This window comes from Macaca fascicularis, chromosome X, assembly GCF_037993035.2.
Source record: "Macaca fascicularis isolate 582-1 chromosome X, T2T-MFA8v1.1".
NCBI lineage: Eukaryota > Metazoa > Chordata > Mammalia > Primates > Cercopithecidae > Macaca > Macaca fascicularis.
The window spans coordinates 31250464-31272051 of NC_088395.1; the positions used below are offsets into that span (position 1 = coordinate 31250464).

At 39.2% G+C, this 21588-nt stretch overlaps 1 protein-coding gene across 21 annotated transcripts in view; it reads right to left on the reverse strand.

The window, feature by feature from the left end:
• Positions 1-21588, reverse strand: part of DMD (dystrophin) — a 2153717-nt gene that overhangs the window by 94233 nt on the left and 2037896 nt on the right. For all 21 annotated transcript variants that reach the window (XM_015443662.3, XM_065538825.1, XM_065538826.1 and 18 more), the window contains 2 exons: positions 16027-16101; positions 2748-2949 (listed from right to left, as the gene is read on the reverse strand). In XM_015443662.3, the coding sequence (XP_015299148.3) occupies positions 2748-2949; positions 16027-16101 (277 nt within the window). The remainder of the gene's footprint in view (positions 1-2747; positions 2950-16026; positions 16102-21588) is intronic.

Here is a 21588-nt window from a genome sequence, read left to right on the forward strand (position 1 = left end):
TAAAGCCTTGAAAAGGAAAAATAAAAGAGTAAAGTGGTGTGGACGCTATTGACCGCTGTTTTATTAAGATTGTTTTGAACTTTTCCAAATTTATTATCTCTTTGACTGATGACCTACAATACAATGGAAATTCAACCAACTTGACCACTGAATGTTTACCAAGTTTCAATTCCTAAAAACTCGTATTTGAACTGCAAAAGTTCTACATAAATTAAGAAAAAAAATTCTATTCACCTATGGAAGGCCACCTTGGTTTAAGTTGGTAAGCAGAAGAATTACTACTCTTCACCAATCTACTTTGGTTATTAAAGCAAATTACCCACTTTGGTCACTGAAGCCAAAAAAATTACCGGCAACTAACTGCTCTGCCCTCTTAAATGCTTAGATCTTCATCAGACTGCCCCTTACTGAAAGAAAATTAATCACTTCAGGCCACATAACACATAATATAAAATATAAATGCTTATCTCTATGAGAAAAATATGATACTCTATTAAACAGCATTCAAATACATGATCTAAAAAATAAATTTATAAATAACCTGTTGCTATATCAATGTTTTAATATAGATTGCTTTTATTTCACTTTGCATATAGAAAACTGAAATAAAGCATTCCACATAACAAATTTATTAATAAGCTAATTTTATCCATGGGGAAAAAAAGGAAAAATAAGAATGAAAAGTTTTCCATTTTGTAGAAAATGTCTTTCAAGACATGGAATCAATGTAAATGCCTATCAATTACAAATTAGATAAAGAAAATATGGTACATATACATCATGGAATACTATGCAGCTATAAAAAAGAATGAGATCATGTCTTTTGAACATGGATTAACTGGAGGCTATTATCCTTAGCAAACTAATGCAAAAACAAAAGAGTAAACACTGCATGTTCTCACTTATAAGTGGAAGCTTAATGATGAGAACTCACGAACACAAAGAAGGGAACAACAGACACTGGGGTCTTGAGGGTGGAGGGTGGGAGGAGGGAGAGGAGCAGAAAAGACAACTATTGGGTACTGCGGTTAACCCGTTTATGCTGGAGGTTGCAAATTATTTTTTGTGAAAATCAGACCTTGACAATGACCTTGAGCAGTAGGATATGAATAATTCCCACAAAAGCTTAGTGTTCCAGTAATAGAACACTAGGCATAAATAGGTTAATACCTGAGTGATGAAATAATCTGTACAACAAACCCCCGTGACACGAGTTTACCTATGTAACAGACCTTCACATGTACCCCAAAACCTAAAATTAAAGTTAAAAAATGTCTTTCAATAGTTTTTTGGCTTCTTATTTTATTACGGAAAGCTACTGGCCCTTAGACATCAGTAAAAAGAAAAAGGAGAAAACATTTTCGAATAATTTGCTCATTAGCACTTCAAAATCACAAATGATAGTTCCAACTGCGGTTATTTTCGGTGAACAATATGCTCAACTTTCAACTATTAAAATTTATTAAATCCCTCAGTCAAAAAGAAATCCTGGGCACTAATGGACTAACAAAATTCCTATCATTGGAAAATTTTCTTATCTTTTTTCCTCTTAAGAAAAGGTTGTTCAAAATTTAACAAATCCACTTTATACAGCAACTTCAAGGAGTTAAAATTGTCACCAAATAATTTTCAGGCAGGTAGAATGGAGTTATATATTCAGAATGCATTCACATGTCATCTGCAAAGAAAACAGTGCCAAAATATATTTGAGGAGAAACCCGAATACAAACTCTTATCAAAACTAATGTAAATGTAGTTCACAATTGAAATCCGACATGTTCAAGGACTTGGTAGATAACTAAGATGAATGTAATAGTCAGGTGGTCCTGAAATTTTAAAAAGCAATACCTTATCAAAATAAGAAAGAAAAAAAGCTATAAATTTTAGTTAAAAAGGTGGTAGAAGTCTACAACAAAGGTAAAAGGCAAAATAGTTGTTATGCAACTCTTTTCAGAAAACCTTCCCAGATTTCCAAATGGGAATATGTTCTTGATTGGTGAAATGAGGTATGTAATAATTTTGAGGTCTGAGAAGAATTTAGGCAACATTAAAACCAATTCCTTCTGCTCCCTTCTTCAATTGTCTTCATTAAGCTCAAGAAAAAAAAAAAATCAGAACTGGGGATATCTCCCATGTGCAATCCAAAATAAACAAATAATTGTTCTCTAAGAGAGAGTGATGAATGGAGACGCCAAACTGAAACTTCATAAAATCTTATTAAAAAACAAAATAAAACCAAAAATGTTCTCAGTTTGAGGAGTTAAGTTTGCTGTATTAAGGGCTTGTTTTCATTTTGTTTGGCCTATCAATTCATAATCTTCTGCAAGTCTCCTAAGTATCAGCTAAGACAATTCTGATCTGGAGACAGGTGTGCCAGTATCTCCAGGAGCACAGCCATGGCCGCCAGTGAGAGGAAGCCACCCCTGAAGTGCATGGAAGAATTCCAAAATCCATGGGCGAGAAAGGGAAAGAACTAAGGGCTATATGTTGACTTATTCCACTATTTGAAGAATGAGTATCTCAGGGTTTTGTTTGTTTTCGAATCTGAGAGCAATCTACGTTCTGGCTCTTAACTCCTAGTTTATTAAAATATTTTTCAAGTCATAAATGCAAAAATGATTTATCACAGGAACAGCATTAGGTCCACAGCTTCTGAGGCCCTGTTGTAATGCTAATTACACTGTCACCATTCTGTAAGCTAAGCCTCCTATGACAGAGCCCGGGAAACAAAAACTAGCCATACGTACGTATCATAAACATTCAGCAGCCAGTTCAGACACATATCCACGCAGAGAGGGACGTTGACCAAATTGTTGTGCTCTTGCTCCAGACGGTCATAAATAGTGGTCAAACAATTAATAATCTGCAGGATATCCATGGGCTGGTCATTTTGCTTGAGGTTGTGCTGGTCCAAGGCATCACATGCAGCTGACAGGCTCAAGAGATCCACTGCAAAAACAAATAAAATCACAAATGATTCAGAGAGTATAACCTTCCTTTCGGTGTCCTTTTTCCTTTGAGAATCCTAGCTAGGACCCTCTCATACCCTTTAATAAACACCAAACTTGAACCACACTCTCTTTGAAAGGTGTTTTATTTTTATCCCTCGACTCTAAGTTGATGAGTTTCATCAGTATTCAGGATCTGAAGTTGTTCTTAAATCTCACTGGCATTGGGTGCAGGTACGGGCAAAGACATAATTCCCATGCTTGGATTACTGGGGAATATCTGAGAGTTAAGGGGGCCTATCCTGTTCTACATAAACAGAGTCAATTTTCACCTGAATAAGACAAAAAAATGTTTTAGCAGAAATGTTTGAAGAGATCCAATAATACTTTCTTGTATTGGTATTAGAGAAAATCTGTTAGATTAATCTGTATGGCTAAGGTTGTGTAAACTCTATTTCTAGCTATGCATTTATAATCATTAAGCACTTTTCTCCTTGAAATATCAGTCACCTCAGCATCTCTCTGCTACCCTAATATTAGGTGAAAAAAATACTCTCCACTAAAATTTTCTATAGGCAAACTAAAGTAATTGTAGAATCTATCCAGTTTTCAGACCTGAGGCTCACTTATTTCTCCTTTCACCTTCAAATTGTATTTTATAATATGCTTTCCACGCCCTCTAAGAACTTTATAAGACTGAGGGAGGAAAATTCCCTTGATCTGAGGAGGTATTTAATCTTATGCCAGGGACAAAAATTTAACGAAAGTGAAACTTCAACCTTGTCCAACATCAGCAAATCACAAGCTTTATTCCCAAGTGTCATGAAAAGATTCATTTCTCTAAAGCCAATTTATTAGCCAAACTAGAAACACAACAACATTGCTTTTATACCACCTTATACACCTAAGCTCTGGTTGAAATTCTCAGTCCTTTGAGACTAGGAATCCATGCTAATTAAGTAAATCTCTCATGCATCTAGGGGGAAGGGGCAATTCAATTATAAATGTAGTTCACATAAATACAGGTAAATCCCACTCAGTAAACAGCTTTCCCAGTAATAAAGAAATGCAAACTTAAGGCTTTAGTGTATTTTACAAGTTATTCGTGGCCAGTTCTAATTAAATATTAAGAAAGAAACAAAAATAGTGGTTAATACCTATGTAGGTTTGTGCAAAAATACTTTTGCACCTATATCGCACACATTTTTCTCTTTTAAAAAAAAGGAAAACAGAAAATCCTGGAGTTTCCCCAGAAGCATGAAGCAGACATGGCGGTGGAAGCAGGAGTCTGCACTCCTCCCTTGGAAGGGAAGGCCCCTCTCTTTTTGCTCTGAAATACTCTAAAGATCGAGAAATGACCCTTTTCATGGAAGCTGAGACTTTGTTTAAAGTGGGAGGAAGGAAGATAACTTGGGAGACTGACCTGAGGAGTCAAGTGAGAAAAACAATAAAGAATTTTAAAAAGCAATGCAAGGAGGCAGGAGGGCGGGAGGACGTGAGGAGGGAATGGCTGAATGCGGACTGCATGGGAGGCTGGAGAGAGGTTCAGAGACAAAAGACTCAAACTTTTATTCGCTCTTCTGTGTGCCTGTTTTCCTCAGAGGGCGTATACTCAAGTGCACGTAGTAGGAACACTTAGAAACACAGTATACCCGCTCCATTACTGGAAGAGAGGAATGGATTTCTTCCAAACACCAATATTCCCAACATGTTTCCTTCTATACTGAAGGAAGCTATGGGTGGTTGGAAGTTTTTCGATTATTTTCTTTTCTGTTACTCTGCTTTAGTCATCATTAAGTATTTTGCCTCTGATCCAGGCATTTAAGAAGTAACTAGTGAGAATTTTTAGAATCGCTTTTGTATTAAGAGTCTTATTTATCCGTGTGATGGAAACGAACAAAGAGAAAAACTGCATGAATTTCATTTTATTGGGCCTGCTCTTATCTCTGTACAGGTGAATGGGTAACACACAGAAGAGCAATTGTTGAGTATAAATAGCTCCAGAGGGGAGCAAAGCAATTGCTCTGAAATTACAGGAGCAGAAGATGACACAGTTAGGAGAGAAATAATGTGCAGTGTGCTCTGCTAAAACTGGATGTGGTTAAACACAAGAACAATCCATCATAGAAGACTGAAGAGCACATTTCCCTAAACAAACATGTCAAACAGAATTCAACTTTCATGGAATTATTTTGAAAAGAATTCTATTTAGGTATACACAATCCATGCTATGGACCTGAAAAGGAAGTGAGAATATCAATAGGGACAATTTAATTGCCATGCATATGCTTTTCCAAATGAACAGCTTAGAAAACGCACCTAGACTTTTTGATGAAACATTAAATGTAATGATTAGCTGTTTTTAGGACCCTCAATAAACAACCAGCAGATACAGTTGTGTGAAACCATTTTTTTCCTTAAGCTAGGAATTTCCATTAAATATTATATGTGTGTGTGTGTGTGTGTGTGTGTGTGTATTCACTAGTAGATATACCTTCAAAGCTTTATAAAAACCCAAGTATTCTAATACATCCTCACTTTCTAAATTATGTTTACAGTAGAGGATGCTATAGGCTTTGAAGCCATTGAAGAATAGGGACCATGTGGTGGTACCCTACGCATGAGGGCTATGGGGGTGAGAGAGGGTGGGGACAGGATAAAAATTGCTGACTCTCCAGGATCCTCTTTGCTGTGCAGAAAAAGCAGACAGTGGTGGTTGGGGGGTGGCGAGCAGGCAGGACTTCAGCCCAGGGATCCCACTAATGGTTCCTGAGGCTCTGGTTGTGCCTGATCATCTTCTCAACCTTCTAGCTTCAAAAGCTAATTCTTTTCCTTTCTATGTATGCCACAGTAGCTAACTCTTGCTATTCCTTTCTATGTAAGACAGATTTTTTTTTTTGTCTTTTACAGAGTGATAGACTCTTAGAGCCAGAAGGCTGCTTTAAAATCATTTTACAGTTGAGACAACTGAGACTAGAGATATGGAGACTCGCTCTGGGTGTTATGGCAGGTTATCTAGGTTTTCTGATTTCTCATGGAGGTACATATTGTAAGAGGGAAAAGTGGGTGGCAGAAGATGTCCTTACTGACTTTACAGAAAAGGAAAACCATTCTGCATTCCATGCTAATGACAACAGTAGGATAAAACAGAAGCACCAAAAAGGTGGTTAGTGGAAAAAAAAAATGTCTCATGGTGCCTATATAACCCCCAAGTTCATCCTGTAGGTCAACCTGGATATTCTATGTTGATGTATAAATAATTCTGTGATCTAATTAGCACAGAAACAGAAAGAGGCGAGTAATGGTGGAAGAACTGCTGCATGTTTGCTGATTTTTCTGGCCCAGGCATGCCATTCTACAGGCAACTTGCACTTATGGCTGAAGGACCTCCCAAGCAAATCTTTGCACTTCAAGAAAGTCAATGCACTTTGATGTAGTTGTCTGTGCAGTAAGGGTTAATTCCAGAGAGGCTAGAGTTGGCATGAGAGGCCTTGCTAAAATATCTACACAGTGCAGAGCCCTGGTCAAAGCACTTTCTTTTCAAAATGACTTACTGTGTTGAAGTGTAGCCACGGGTTGCAGGTTATCACCATTGTTTATTGCTAACAATAACACTGACCATTTTTACCTGGGCACAGTGAGACCAATGGAAGCCAGTGAGTTTGAGGCTGGTTACATAGGAACAGTACGCCTAGGTTACTGGCAGGACATAAGAAAGCCTGGCTGAAACTCCAATTTGTGCCCCCTGGTTTCCAAGATGTTTTGTGCTCACATCAGTAGCTCTTGTTCCAAGAGAGAAAATGCATCTTGGTGTGGCTTTGTAGACAGAGGGCAATTATAGCTTGTACCTGTCCTCTCTGGACCCTATGCTGTGAGGCAGCCTGTGGCTGTGACACTTATTCTGGTTTTAATGTTGTAGGTATATTGCATCCTTTTTCTGCAAAGAACTGTAGATTCGTAAGCACTGTCATTTGGGTCCTGTGACTCCTCTTTAGCAATTGAACCCTGTCTAACTGCCACTGTCAGGGCAGTGAGTGTCAGAAGCAAGATTGTTTAAGACACCTCCAACTCATTCTTAGCTAAAAGTATTACTAAGGCATTATTTAGAAAGAAAAAAAAAAAGATGATTACGATAAAAGGGATGAAAAAGAACCTTTGAAGTTGCTCAACAAGCTACCCTTGGTTGGAAGTAACACAGGCTTTGAAATTGGTTACTGATGATATAACTTTTTAGGGGAATCTGGAAGTGAGAGAACTTGAACCTAAGAACTTGAACAAAATGGATTAGGAGGCAATTGCAAACTGATGGCAAGACTGCTAAAAAGAATCCAATTCCTTGGTTGGGTTAGCAAAAGCTAATGTTAAGTTCAGAATTTCTTTCCATTGGGCTTCACCCTCTCTGGCCTGCAGGTGGAGTCCCAACCATAAAACCAAAGCAACTATCAGTTTTGATAAATGGGCTACACCTTTGAGGCCAATGACAATTAAAAAGATAATTCAAATTGGGCACTTACAGGTATTCCCTATGTCACTACAGTTTTCTTTTTTGATGCCAGACCTAGTAGTCCCTGAACTGAGGCTACAATTCAGAGTTTCAAAGACTGGTAATATTCCAAAATAAGATACTATGGCTATTAGTTGGTACTTAAGCACAAGAATTCCACGAGGATCAATGGAATGGATTGCTCCTTCCCTGTCCCTTGCCTAATTGAAGCTGTCACACAAATGTTTTGTCACCTAGTGGACAGGCTAGCACCATTTCTTTATATGGAGTTATAATCCCCATCATAAGTTGAAAATATCTTAAGTCACAAATGCATTTAATACACCTAACCAACTGAAACTCATGGCTTAAGCCTAGCCTACCTTCAATGTGCTCCCAACACTTACATCAGCCTACAGTTGGGCAAAATGATCTAGCAACACAGTACACAGTAAAGTGTCAGTTGTTTAGCCTCATGATCTTGTGGCTGACTGGGAGCTGAGGTTCAGTGCTGCTACCCAGCAAGGGGAGAGAGTATCATACCGCATATTACTAGCCTGGGAAAAGATCAAAATTCAAATCTAGAAGTACGGTTTCTATTGAATATATGTCACTTTGCATCACTGTGAAATAAAAAAATTGTTAAGTTGAAACTTCACAAGTTGGGGACTGTTGCATTGTGTGTCTGTGTGTAGCTGGGGAAGAGGTTTGGCTTAAAATTAATGATAAAAGGAAAAAGGTGAGATTGTTGCAAAGGGAAGGAAACCACCAAAGATACTTTTTTCTTTCTTTCTTTTTTTTTTTTTTGTTTGAGACAGAGTCTTGCTCTGTCACCCAGGCTGGAGTGTAGTGGCGCAATCTTGGCTCACTGCAAGCTCTGCCTCCCGGGTTCATGCCATTCTCCTGCCTCAGACTCCCAAGTAGCTGGGACTACAGGCGCCTGCCACCACGCCCAGCTAATTTTTTGTATTTTTAGTAGAGATGGGGTTTCACCGTGGTAGCCAGGATAGTCTCGATCTCCTGACCTCGTGATCCGCCTGCCTCGGCCTCCCAAAGTGCTGGGATTACAGGTGTGAGCCACTAAGCCTGGCCGATACTTTTTTTTTTTTTTTTTTTTTTTTTTTTTTTTTTTAAGGGAAAACCTAACATAATGTTGCTGCCTAGGAAGAGGTTTAAAATAAGAGAATAATATGCTCCCTTAGTTTAGACTCAGATGCCTTTTAGGGTGGAGGACTCTGTTAAAACCTCCTCCTCCTTGAAAGAGCCAAGATGTGAGTGGGAGAGTCAGCCAACCTACCCAACACACTGGATGATGAGATGGGAGTTCTAACTGCAACTACAACACCATGGAGCAATATTAATGTGGCTTTTGGTTAGTATTCATTAATGTCTTTTGGTTCTTTCACAGGACATATCTGTTATTAATCATCTGTGTCAGGAAATACCCTGAGGGAATATTTACCCAGTCAAATCTGAAGAACAATGATTTATAACAATCTCAATGAACACTGTGTGGCCATTAATTGTGATGATGAAGGTTTAAGAAAGGTATTGGGTATGTGGTAGAAGGTTTACGTGCTGTATGTTTCATCTGTCACAACATTATGTGTTTAAAATAAAAAGCTATTTTCCCTATTACTCTGTGTGGAAAGCTATTAGTGGGTGGAGGGACAACTGGGACAACTTGAATCAGTGACAGATATTTAAGTTGAATTTGGTGGGCCTACTTTCCTAAGACTGAAAAGCTAGAAATTTGATATGGATGGCTACAGAAATTTCTGTGACATACCCAAACCAAAGTCCTTTTAGGGGTGACTACTATTCATATGATTTTAGCCTAGTCACATTTTTGTGTCTCATGTGTATTTCCCATTAAAGATGTTATTTCTCAATGGCACCATGTCTGGTAGACCAAAGGGCATGAATCCACTTGAAATAAAAGAAACGGGAGAATTAGGAGCTGGGCTAGAGATATGTGGCCAGGTAGAATTTGCTTTGAATGAGAAATGATAAACTGATGAAAAAGACTTCCTAGTGCAAGAAGGGCACTTCAAGGGCATCCAATTCCAGGAGGAAGGATAGGGATGGCAAGCTGCCAAGGTTGATAGCTGGAGAAGGGAACCAATAATTACTGGAAAACAGAACCTACTAGGTGTTCTTTAACCTCTTTAGCATCAAGACTGAGAGACAACCATTCTTTCCCTAGTGGGTAACAGTTAAACAAGATTACAGTATTTCCCCTGGGAGATAGACGGGTCATGTTATGAGACCTCTCTTGGGCACCAGTATCTGTCAAACCATATAAACTGAGAAAATTAGTTTGGCCATGTCCTCAAGATGTCTTAAACTCAGAACTAACAGAGACATGGCCTCTAACCTATGTGAAAAATAATACATGGTATATGGAAAAAGTAGATTGTTGTAGGAGAGGGGCAAAATAATTACACTGGCCTCTCGAGACCCCCTTGCTGTGGAGGCAGCCTGTGGCCGTGGATCCATATCCTGACAGTAACGCTGTTATAGTGTAGCCTTTTCTGGCAATAGAGCATGGATTTGTAAGCCATGATATTGTGGGTCCTGAGAGTCTTCTTTAGCAACTGAAGCCTGTCTAATGTGACCCTTGGTGCACTATCAGAAGGTGAGGTGCATTTACAGAGAAGGTGGTGCATTTTTCACCTGGTTTGTCATGGTGAGGGTGAGCCCAGAAACTGTGAGTATTCACACAACTCCAGCCTGTACCAAATCTCTATAACGTGTGCTTTAGTTGCTGAATAGAGGCAAATTGTTCTCTATTTCTTATTGTTTGCAGAATATTTGTCACACTTATCAACTGCAGTATATTTAGCCCTGTGGTTTGGGCTCTCTCCAACCCACCACACATTAATAAACTAAATACATTTGGTTTGTTAAGTGCATTTTTATTTCTGCTCTTACAAGTTGGCTATCTTTTTAATTTTAGAAGCCACACACCTATGGAATGTCAACAGAACTAAAAAGGAAGAAAGAAAATGCTTAAATTACCTTCTTCATAACTTTCAATGGGGTATCAGCTATATGAAACAGTTTATAAATCCTTCTTACCAAGATTTTGTCTTTGTTCCTGCTTTTCTATCAAGTTTAATTTTCATTCACAATGTGTTGAGAGGCAGTAAGGAGTCATGCAACATTTAACTGATTACAAACTGGGGACATTATAGGCCAACGGTGATGCTCTCCACTTAAATAGTGAATTCTCTATAGTGGATACAATTGTGTTATTTGGCTTTCTGCAATATGGAAACATTGATAGGGAAGTGAAAAAAAATAAGATCAAGTGCTTAATAGAGGTGGAAGTGCATATTTCCAAGGCATCTGTAATTCAGACTCTTCATTGGCATCAGGAAATCACTGAGATAACATCATTAATTTTCCTTAAAGTTAGAGTTGGTAGAAGCGGCCTTTGGTAGGGAAAGCTAGCCAGGGCAAGTTTTATTTGCCTGTACCACAGACAACAGCTCTTTATCATGGCTTTGCAGGCTTAGAAATGACAAAAGCCTGGGAGCTAAATCTGAGCAAATATAAAATTAAGAGAAAATTCTTAAATCATATATTGAAAGCAAGTAATGTGACCACACATATTTTCAATAAAAGGATTGGGTGAACTCTTCATTCTATAGTCTTACTATATATGGCACCCTCCTAGCATTAATGAGAATTACATACTTAATTTAGAGAAATACACCTCAATTTTGGCATACTTGAATTTTTTTCACATATTAGAAAAGCCAAGCTCAGAAAGGAAATGCAGAGAATTTCAAATTGATTTAAAAGTGAAAATTTAAAGAAATGATTCTACATTCAGAGCTTACCTTTATTACAAGGTTATCACCTCAAATGGACAAAATTTTGTATATTATTAAATTCTCCCATTTTCCCAATGTTCATTGGAAATTATAAGTTGAAATGACAGACAATAAAACACATATGTGAATGGAATTATTTTTTGAACAGGAAAATCGAACAGTGCCTAAATCCAGGGTGAAAATGGACATTATAGAAAGGAACAGTCGTTATGAGGTTTTCCATCTGGTCTATTTCTGTTTGTTTTTTTTTTTTTTCATAGTATAAACTGGAACAACTGGTTATCTTTTGAACTTTTAGGATCTCACAGGAATATTCTATAGCACTTCATAATAACCCAGTGCCTAATTACTCCTTTATTAAAGGGAAACAGTAGCTCTGGGATGGAGCAGGGGCAGGGGCAGGAGAAGAGAAAGAGGCAAGACAACTTTCTCTATTCAGCCCCCTGACTCAATCCCATCCCAAACTACTTTTTCCCAGCTGTGATGCATTAACAGGTCCTAAGGAAATCCTCGACCTGGAAAGCCCTTTAAACGCCAGTTAAACTTGGCAGCTATATAGCTGAAAAATGCTAACTTCAGGCTATAAGGAAATGGAAGCCTTGGTTTACTTTCATTCATGCATTCATTTCATGAAAACATATTGAACCCTGCTGTGTGCCAGGTTTTGTGCTAAGCATTGGGGATACCAAGATGAAGGGAAAAGGCCTAGTCTCTCTTTCCAAATAATTCCACTTCTAAGGCATTTCTTCTCTATCTCCGTGTAAGAACCATATGCCAGGTGACTCCTTGACTATCTTATTGCTAGCCTCTGCAGATCCTCTGGTCAAACCACTTTATTTCTGAAGACCTGGCAGCCAGGGTTCGTGGTCCTTCTCTTTTGGCCAGTTTTCGCTACAATTCTGCATGATTTCAACACTGGCATGGGGGACTCATGCATCACTCTAGCCTCTCAGTTCCTTAACCTGCTGTTTCACCTCCATGGAAATTCACATCCACTCTACCTCTGCCACCTACTCAAATAGCCATACCCTAGATCTGATCACCTGAAACTGTTCCACCTTCAAAATAATGTTCATCTATGATTCTCTCTAACCACAACTTCTCGACCTTCAGTTCCTTTACTACTTCTTCCCCCACCTCCCTGAAGAGTTAGCCTTTTCATCCCTCTACCTCCTAATTACCAGTTTCCATATGCATTCACAGCTTCTCCTACCCAACAGGGACTTGTCAGTATCATTTTAATCACTCTTTTGCCCAAATCCTCACTTCTCTTGCCCAGCTGTTCTCTGCCTACCCCAGGACAGAAGCATCTGGCTCCTAACTGCTAAGTGTGCCTGGGGAATACCACACCCCTGCAGACTGGTGCTACCGTGAAACACTCAGCCGCCTCTGGGTTCACAGAGCTGGTTTTCAACTCTGCCATCTCTCTTATTCTCCACAAAGATAAGCCCAATTTCATCATCTCCTGCTGTTAACTGCATTGCAGGGACTCTCCTCTCCATACAAAAAAACGGAAGCCTTTATAGTAAGACATCCCTCACCTTGCTGCTACCTGGTTTCTTAGTTATGTGGACCTGCCCAGATCCTTCCCTCGACCCCACCCATTACAGTGGAAGAGAGGTATCTCTTCCCTCCCTTGGGCTCTGGATTACCTGCCCATATTCTCTGAGAACTCACGTTATTTATCATCTCCTCTTGGGCCAATAATTGTAATCTCACCCTGTCTTCTCATACTGATATAAATACATTCCCAGGAATACTGTATTTTTGGCCTGCACTTGATTGAAAAAAATCCACTTAAGTTGACCCAAGCAGTTCAAACCCATGTTGTTCAAGGATCAACTGTACATATATATACACACACATACACACATATATACACACACACATATTTATATACACATATTGTGCCACATAATGACATCTCAGTCAACAATGGACTGCCTATATGACAGCGAGCCCATGAGATTATACTATATTTTTACTGTATCTTTTCTATGTTTAATTATGTTTAGATATACAATACTTACTATTGTGTTACAACTGCCTACAGTATTCAGAACAGTCACATGCTGTACAGGTGTATAGCCTAGGAGCAACAGGCTATCCCATACAGCCTAGGTGTGTAGGTGTGTACTAGGCTATACCATCTAGGTTTGTGTAGTGCACTCTTATATTGACACAACAACAAAATTGCCTAACAACACATTTCTTAGAACGTATCCCCATTGTTAAGCAACACTTGACTGTACATACATTTCCATTAACTCCTCAGCCCCCTCCAACTAGCTACCACCCCACTTTTCTCCCCTTCATAAGTAAATTTCTCCAAGAATCATTCCTACCATCTCTAATTCCCCACTTTTGGTTCACTTTTGAACTCACCACACCACTTCCACTGTGCCTCTAAAATCTCACCAAAATTACTAGGGACCTTCCTGTTGCTAAATCCAATGGGCACTTTCCACAACTTTATCCTGACATCCCAGCAACATCTGACCCTGGTGATGGGTTCTTTCTTTCTTCCCATGGAGTATGTGGCATCATAACCTCTTGGAATTTTCCTTCTTTCCTGCTGGCCATTCCTTTGCAGTCCCTTCTGTAGGTTGCTTATCCTGTGTCCTAAATAACTTCCCTTCTCACTCTACACTTTCCTGGAGCTATCCAATCCTCTCCACGGTTACAAGCAGCACCTACAGGCTCATGATCCCTAAATATTTTTTGTATATTTCTCCTGAGCACCACAGCTCCGTGTCTAACCTTACCAGACAAGTCCCCATTCACCTGATATTCCAAGCCAAGCACCTAAGTGTCTTCCTTGACTCCCTTTCACCCACCACATCAAGCTTGTCCAACCTGTGGCCCGTGGGCCACATGCGGCCCAGGATGGCTTTGAATGAGACCCAAATGAATGAGTAAACTTTCCTAAAACATTATGAGATTTTTTTTTTTTTTTGCGATATTCTTTTTTTTTTAGCTCATCAGCTACCGCTAGTGTTAGTGTATTTTATGCGTGGCCCAAGACAATTCTTCTTCTTCCAATGTGGCCCGGAGAAGCCAAAAGATTGGACACCCCTGCACCACATCAAATGAATCATCGAGGCCTGTCAAATCCACTTCCTGAATATTTCTAAATTCTCTCCACTTATCTCCATTACTACTCTGCTAATTCAAGTCACAACATTGCTGGTTTAGATTACTGCAACAGGTTTCTCTCCTGTCACTCCCACAGCACACCAATCCATACTCTGTTCCACAGCAAGAATCATCTTTCTAAGCGACAATCTAATTATATCACTCCCAGGCCAAATCTCCTGACCTCTAAATTCCTTAACTTGGGTTTTAAAAACCTTGCACAATCTGCTTCCTGCTTCTCTCTCCAGCCTATTATTTCACAACAGATCTTTCCCCTGGAATTCTGTGCTTTAGCCATACTGACATATTTTCAGTTCCTGAATGTGTCATGCTTTCTCTGGGCCCTTCGGTACATGCTCTTCTTTCTGACTAGAACACTTTACCTAGAGGGAGAGCTGCTTACTCTTCTAGACTTACCTAGCTTAGACATCACCTCTTCAAACAAACATTCTCTGAATCTCATTCCACACAGTTAGCTGTTCACATAGTGCCCCATTATCCCACTGTTGCACAACTAAATATATGACATTGAAATAAATGGTCTTGGAAATAGAGACAAGATCACTTTTCTTTTTTAACCAACTGTAGACATTCTTAATACATTATACATATATTTGCTTAAGTCTACAAATTTTATGAACATCCTGGTTATCCCTTGTTAGACTGTAAGTTCCATCAGAGTAGAAACTGTGCCTGTTGGGCCGGGCGCAATGGCTCATGCCTGTAATCCCAGCACTTTGGGAGGCTGAGGCAGGTGAATCACCTGAGGTCAGGATTTTGAGACCAGCCTGACTAACATGGTGAAACCTCATCTCTACTAAAAAATACAAAAATTAGCCAGGCATGGTGGTGCATGCCTGTAATCCCAGCTACTTGGGAGGCTGAGGCAGGAGAATCGCTTGAACCCGGGAGGTGGAGGTTGCAGTGAGCCCACATTGCGCCACTCCACTGCACTCCAGCCTGGGCAATACAGCAAGACTCCAACTCAAAAAAAAAAAAAAAAAAGGAAACTGTGCCTGTTTCATGGGCATGTCATCAATGCATACAGACCCTCGGACAATAGTAGAGTTATACATAAACTATCTGATGACATGATAGAGCTGTGTAACACTTCAGGATTTTTCCACAGATGTATGATAAAAAAGGAGGAAAGCAATTCTGTCATTTTTCCTCTACCACATCATTCATCTTCACGTTGGCATTCAAGCTAATAAACCACACACGTCTATGAACTTTGGTTTGGATCAGATAGTCACAGTCTTCTAATACTAAGTACATTTTGTAAAAAGAAAAAAAAAACAAAGGTAGAACAAGGAGAGACAGTGCAAGTTTCACAAAGGTAATTATGGATGCCAATGCCAGTAGTTGGAAAATAAAAATCATCAATATCCTAATTCAACATCAGTAGCTGAGGAATGGTGACAGGAATGATTCTAAAAATAAAACAAAACATTCTAGGCAAACTCTAGGCCAAGGATACATTAAAGAATGAATTCTATGTTGTAACAGGAATTGTGACAGCTATTTCTCCCCTCTCTAAGTAAAAATGTACCCAACCTACTTTTTATTCTAAGCAAAGACATAGTATCAAGATCTTCAAGTACTGGCCAATACTTACAGCAAAGAGCCTTCTGCAGTCTTCGGAGTTTCATGGCAGTCCTATAAGCTGAGAACCTGACATTATTCAGGTCAGCTGAAAAGGGGGAAAACAAAGATCATTTGTTATTCCATCAGAAAACACAGACAACCCCCCACCCCCCACAGTGATTTGCCAATAACTACAACCACCACAAAAATAGCCTAGAAGAAATATTGTGTGTATGCACCAAGCTTTCGGAGGTGAAAATTCTGTTAATGTGGGAAAAGAAAAAATAATTCCTTTTGCCCTTTGACAATCAGGAAGGCTAAGTTCTGTGAAGACTACAGTGGTATAGCCTGAAGGGCATTCATGTAGTCCTGTTTCCAAGAGGAAAGAGATGGACAGGCATTATTTTTTTCTGGAAAGTAATCTGGATCTACTGTAGTGAATTTTTGCTGCACAAGATCAAAGAGAACAAGCAATACATTATTTAAATAGCTCTAAGACCTTAAACAATCAAGTGGCAATATAACATTTTTTCTGACTATAGAAGTTACACATGCTCACTTTGGGTAACTTAGACATTTTATACATACATACATACATATATATATATAAAATCAAAGAAATCATCCACAAGCCCATAAACTCAAAAACAGGCACAATTGGCTGGACTCAGTGGCTCATGCCTGTAATCCCAACACTTTGAATGGCCAAGGTGGGAGGAGTGCTTGAGGCCAGGAGATTGAGACTAGCTTGGGCAACATAGTGAGATCCCATCTCTACAAAAAAAAGTTTATATAAATCTTTCAAATAGGCACTGTTAACATTTTGGGTATTTTTTATCCAACATATGTGTCTATGTGTGTGATATGTATTTAAAAATATAATTAGGATTAAAATAAACATTTGGCTCTATATTCTAAGGTACAATCATTCTAATGTTCAGCACAGAATAACAACAATATATGTTACTGTGGTTTCTGCAGTCACCGGTCTATCAAGCCCTGACTCACGTCACCTAGCAGGAAGCTATATTTAGATGATGTTCTTACTCAAGTCTGCACAAGCCTTGATAGATACTGGGCTACATTTATTTCAGGAACCCAGCTCCAAAAAGCTCCTTGAACACAAGAACTCTGTCACCTACTTCTGTCATTTTTCCCAGCAACTTAATATGCAACTCCTCTCTGAAAAAGCTGTTTTAATACAGGTCATGGGCCAACTGACCAACTGAATGAATCAATAAACGAGAGAAAGAAAGAAAGAAAAAGTACACTGACATACATGACTAACTGCCATAATCAAATGGCACCTACGAAACCAATTCTAATAAGGTGTTAGGAAAGGGCAATAATTCAATCCATATCCAAGTCACTTGGGTCAACATTTTCAGCTTTATGGCCATTGCAGAGACCAAACATAAAAGCCTGAATTTAAACTAGGGGAAAGAAAATGATGTGTATAATTTAAACTATTCAGCATACAATTTTGTTTAAAAGACTGGAATACCAAATGTTGGTGAGGATATGGAGCGACTGGAATTCTCAGACACTGCTTGTTGGGAATGTACATCAACTTTGGGAAACCAGTGAGGCAGTTTTTTATGAAACTAAACATACATGTATATTATGACCCAAATATTCTTTCCCCCGATATTTGTACAGAATAAAAATGTATGTGCACAAAAGATGTGTACATGAATGTCCATAGTAGCTTTATTCATAATAGTCAAAAACTGGAAATCAACCAATAAGGTAATGGATAAACAAATTGTGGTAAAGTCATTCAACGGGATACTACTGTGCAATAAAAAGGAACTAACTACTGATAATGCAACAATGTGAACTGATCTGAAAAACATTAAGCTGGTAAAAGAAGCCAGGCACAAAACAGTACATACTGTTTGATTTCATTTATATCAACTTCTAGAACAGGCAAAACTCAGCTACTATGCCAGATGGTAGCCTGGGGTGTGGTGGGAGTAGGTAACTGACCTCGAAGGTACACAAGGGTGTTTTCTAGGTGGTCGAAATGTTATATCTTGATTGGCACGGTGGTTGCACGAGTGTATGTATGTATTTGCCAAAACCCAACATGTACACTTAAAATGGAAACATGTTGTAGTGTTTAAATTATGCCCTCAAAAGGTAAATTTTAAGAGTCTTTAAAAACACTCACATGAACAGTATGCTATGATGTATGTGTGTGTTAGCTTAAGCTACATTGTAGAGGTGGTCAGTTGTCTTAATCAGGAATGAACTCCAAGGGTGGTTGGCTAGAAATTAATCAAAAAGCCTCAAGCCAGAAGCAGCCACTGTAAATGATTCAGTTATATTTAGCTCTTATTATACCAGGGGTTTCATTAATTATCCTAATTAATGTTAGACGGGCTTGTGTTAGTGATATTAGTGGTTTGTAAAATATTAGGATTGTTGAAAAACATTTAGAAACATTCCCTGCCTTGACATTGAGTTTAAGAAGAATCCAGTACATTCTCCATCTTTAGAAATGGTGCCCTAGGCTGAATTCCAAAATGTCCAGCTGTGGTTCACTGGATTCTTAGTTGTCAGAATTCAATTAGACAGTTGAGGGAATCCTGCTGCTAGAACAATGGTTCTCAAACTTGAGCAAACATCAGAATCACCTGGAGTGGATAGTTTAAAGATGCAGATTTCCCAGGCCCCACCTCCAGATTTTCTAATTCAGTACGTCTGGGGAGGGCCTGGGAATCTGAATTTCTAGCAAGTTTCCAGGTGATGCTGATGCTGCTGGTCCAGGGACCACACTTTGAGAACCACTCTAATAGAGGACTGTGGTCTCTGCAGACTGTGAGCCTCTCACACCCAGCACCCCAAAAGACAGAACTGTGACTTCACTGTGTCTCTGGCACAGGCTGTAAGATTGTTTTGTACCCACTGGCTAATAAATGCTCATAAGTGACAGAACTTGTTGTGAGACTTGCTTTCATTATAACCTGGCAGCCGAGAGGTGGTTAAGAGGGCAGTCCTCACCTACATCTAACCATGGATGACTACCAACACCTATTACAGAGAACCTATGTGGGTCCTTGTTAGTTAAAGTGTGATTTGAGGAAGAATAGCATCAGTATCTGCTTGGAGCTTATGAGAAATGCAGAATCTCAGGCCCTACCCAGATCTGTGAAACAGAATCAATGTTTTACTAAGAGCCTCTGGTGATTCATTTGGAAATGATTTAAATGCATATTTTAAGAAAGTTTCTTGTTCTGTGTTGTTAAACTTCAAGTATAAATTCTGTATACCAACCTGTGTTGTCTTTTTTCTATCTTCCATTTTGTGGGCTTTTATTAATAGATTATTTAATAACTACTATAGTCAATTACACCAAAATCTCCCCTCTGGGATATATCTGTGAGTCTCTTGTTTATGATGAACGCCAATAAAAAGGTATTCAATAAATTTAAAGCATGTTGGAGTATCTTGAAACGCTATATATACCGATTGCTTCTTGAAGATAAACGTTTGCCTGGAGACTGTCCTTTGGTGAGTAGAACTTGATCTAGTTGGGTCCCTTAAATGTCCTTCTTTCTCTCTCCCCTAAAAGATGTGGTTCTTCCTTTGCCTCTTTTGCCCAGTCATCATTGCTTACTTTTTAAAGTGGTCTCAGCCAACTCATGGTATGAGTTGTCTTGTGGCATTAATCCGTGAGAAACCAATTCCTGTCCTCCCCTCCAGATTGGTACAACATCCTTCACCAGTACCATCGAATTTCTCCTATACTTGCTAGTGTGGAGTTCCCTTACACACACTCATAATTGAGTCCCTTTGGCTCTTTATAAAAAGCAATGTAGAGACGTGGAAATGCACTTTTGGTCAAATACAGATCGCTTTCCCGTTAACACCAGCCTGTAGCAGTTTCCAAGGGATAAGCATCCACTCCCAAATTTTCTTTCATTCCTTTACTTACACAAAAGTATTGAGTGTTAGTTCTGTGCCAGCCAAACATCTTGTAGAAGATACTGGTACAAAGTTTCTCTTCTTTTTTCCCTTTCTAATCCTCCTTCTCCATTGCCTCTTAACTCATGTGCCTAGTTTCCTATCATCTTTCTTCTTTCATAGAACAATTCCTCTCTTATGACCCTAATTCTACCCTCTTTTCCTATTTTCCTGGTTCTATCCAGCATTCAGAACAAATGGTCTCGATGAGGTCACAAGATCCATCCAAATCTTAGAGTTCATATCAAGAAATGGCAAATTCCAGTAGCTAGAGATCCAAGTGGGAGAGGCAAGAATGATCTGATTCTTTCAGGGCATGAATATTAGTGTGGAACAGTATCAGAGACAAGCATCTGGAAGGTTCCTGCTCTAGCAGTGCTCTCAGTTTCCCTAAAGCAGTTCAAACTCTCCTTCCTTCTAAATACTTCTAACTATGACACATTCTGCCTCTAGTTAATCCTCCCTGACATCTTTTCAGCTTACCCCAATCCACTGCAGTGAATAAGACTTCTGCCACCAGTTTTCTATGCACCAAAGTCCAATCCATTCTCAAACAGTGATTCAGGCATACCAGAAGAAAGTAGCAGGGAAAATGTTTAGTTTCCATCACAGTGCTACCGAAGCCATACAAATGTACATCTGGTAACTGTCAGTGAACTGCGACGGAGTTCTGGGGCCCTAAAAGTCTACTACTCAAGAGAGTTAACTGCCTGTGTTGTTTGAGTCCGCATGTGTTGCTAGGCGTTTGCAGCACCACTCCCTCTGGCTTACAGCTGGAAGAGATAAGTCCCTGCCTTATGAAAGTGTGTAGGATGCACACAGAAACCTCAAGATGCAATACAGCTGTGAACAATGTGACACTGTCCTGAGCTAAAGGTTGGGATGACTGTGTAGTGAAAGTATGTATGCAGTTTAATAAAGCTGAAGCCCCCCATTCCCGTGCCCCATGAGAGACTGGCCTCCACTTTCCCTGGGAGCTGACTTTCCAGGACTCTGATCCAAGTTGTAATGAGCTCACTAGCTCTCTCAGCCGGAACTCAAGAGGAGTGAGAGTATCCAAGAAACCAGTTACGCCATGTTTCCATGGCAGCTGGGAGAAAGCGCACTTCAGAAGGGTAAAAATGCTGAACTGTACATTTCTCTTCATAACTTGTATTATTTGATCTAGGGCTGGTTCTAGCCTATAAATAGAGAAATCTAGAAATGTAAGGAACAAGGGCAAACATCAAACCACCTACCTTCTCAAGTTGAATTTCCAACTACTGAAGTGATAGCCCATTCATCTTTTATTTTGAAACATGAAACAAGTAATAGGCTTCTCTTGCCCCTTTGTTTACTCTATGCATTTTTCTTGACTTTGGTAAGTATTTCTGTTTTATGACTTTCACTTTTACTCTGTGTAAAAGTAGCAGGTGTCAAAATTCACCAGAAAAGAGGAACAACTGATCAAGTTTGCGTCACAAATCTACATGTTACATGCTTTTGAAAAAATAGCGAGAAACACATCAGCATTTTAAAGCCATGGAAGCATTCCAAAGATATTACAGAAAGAAAACATTAAGTCCCTTCATTTCAATTTTATAGCTGGTTTCTGTCTTTTAATAATGCTATAAAAATCCTACTA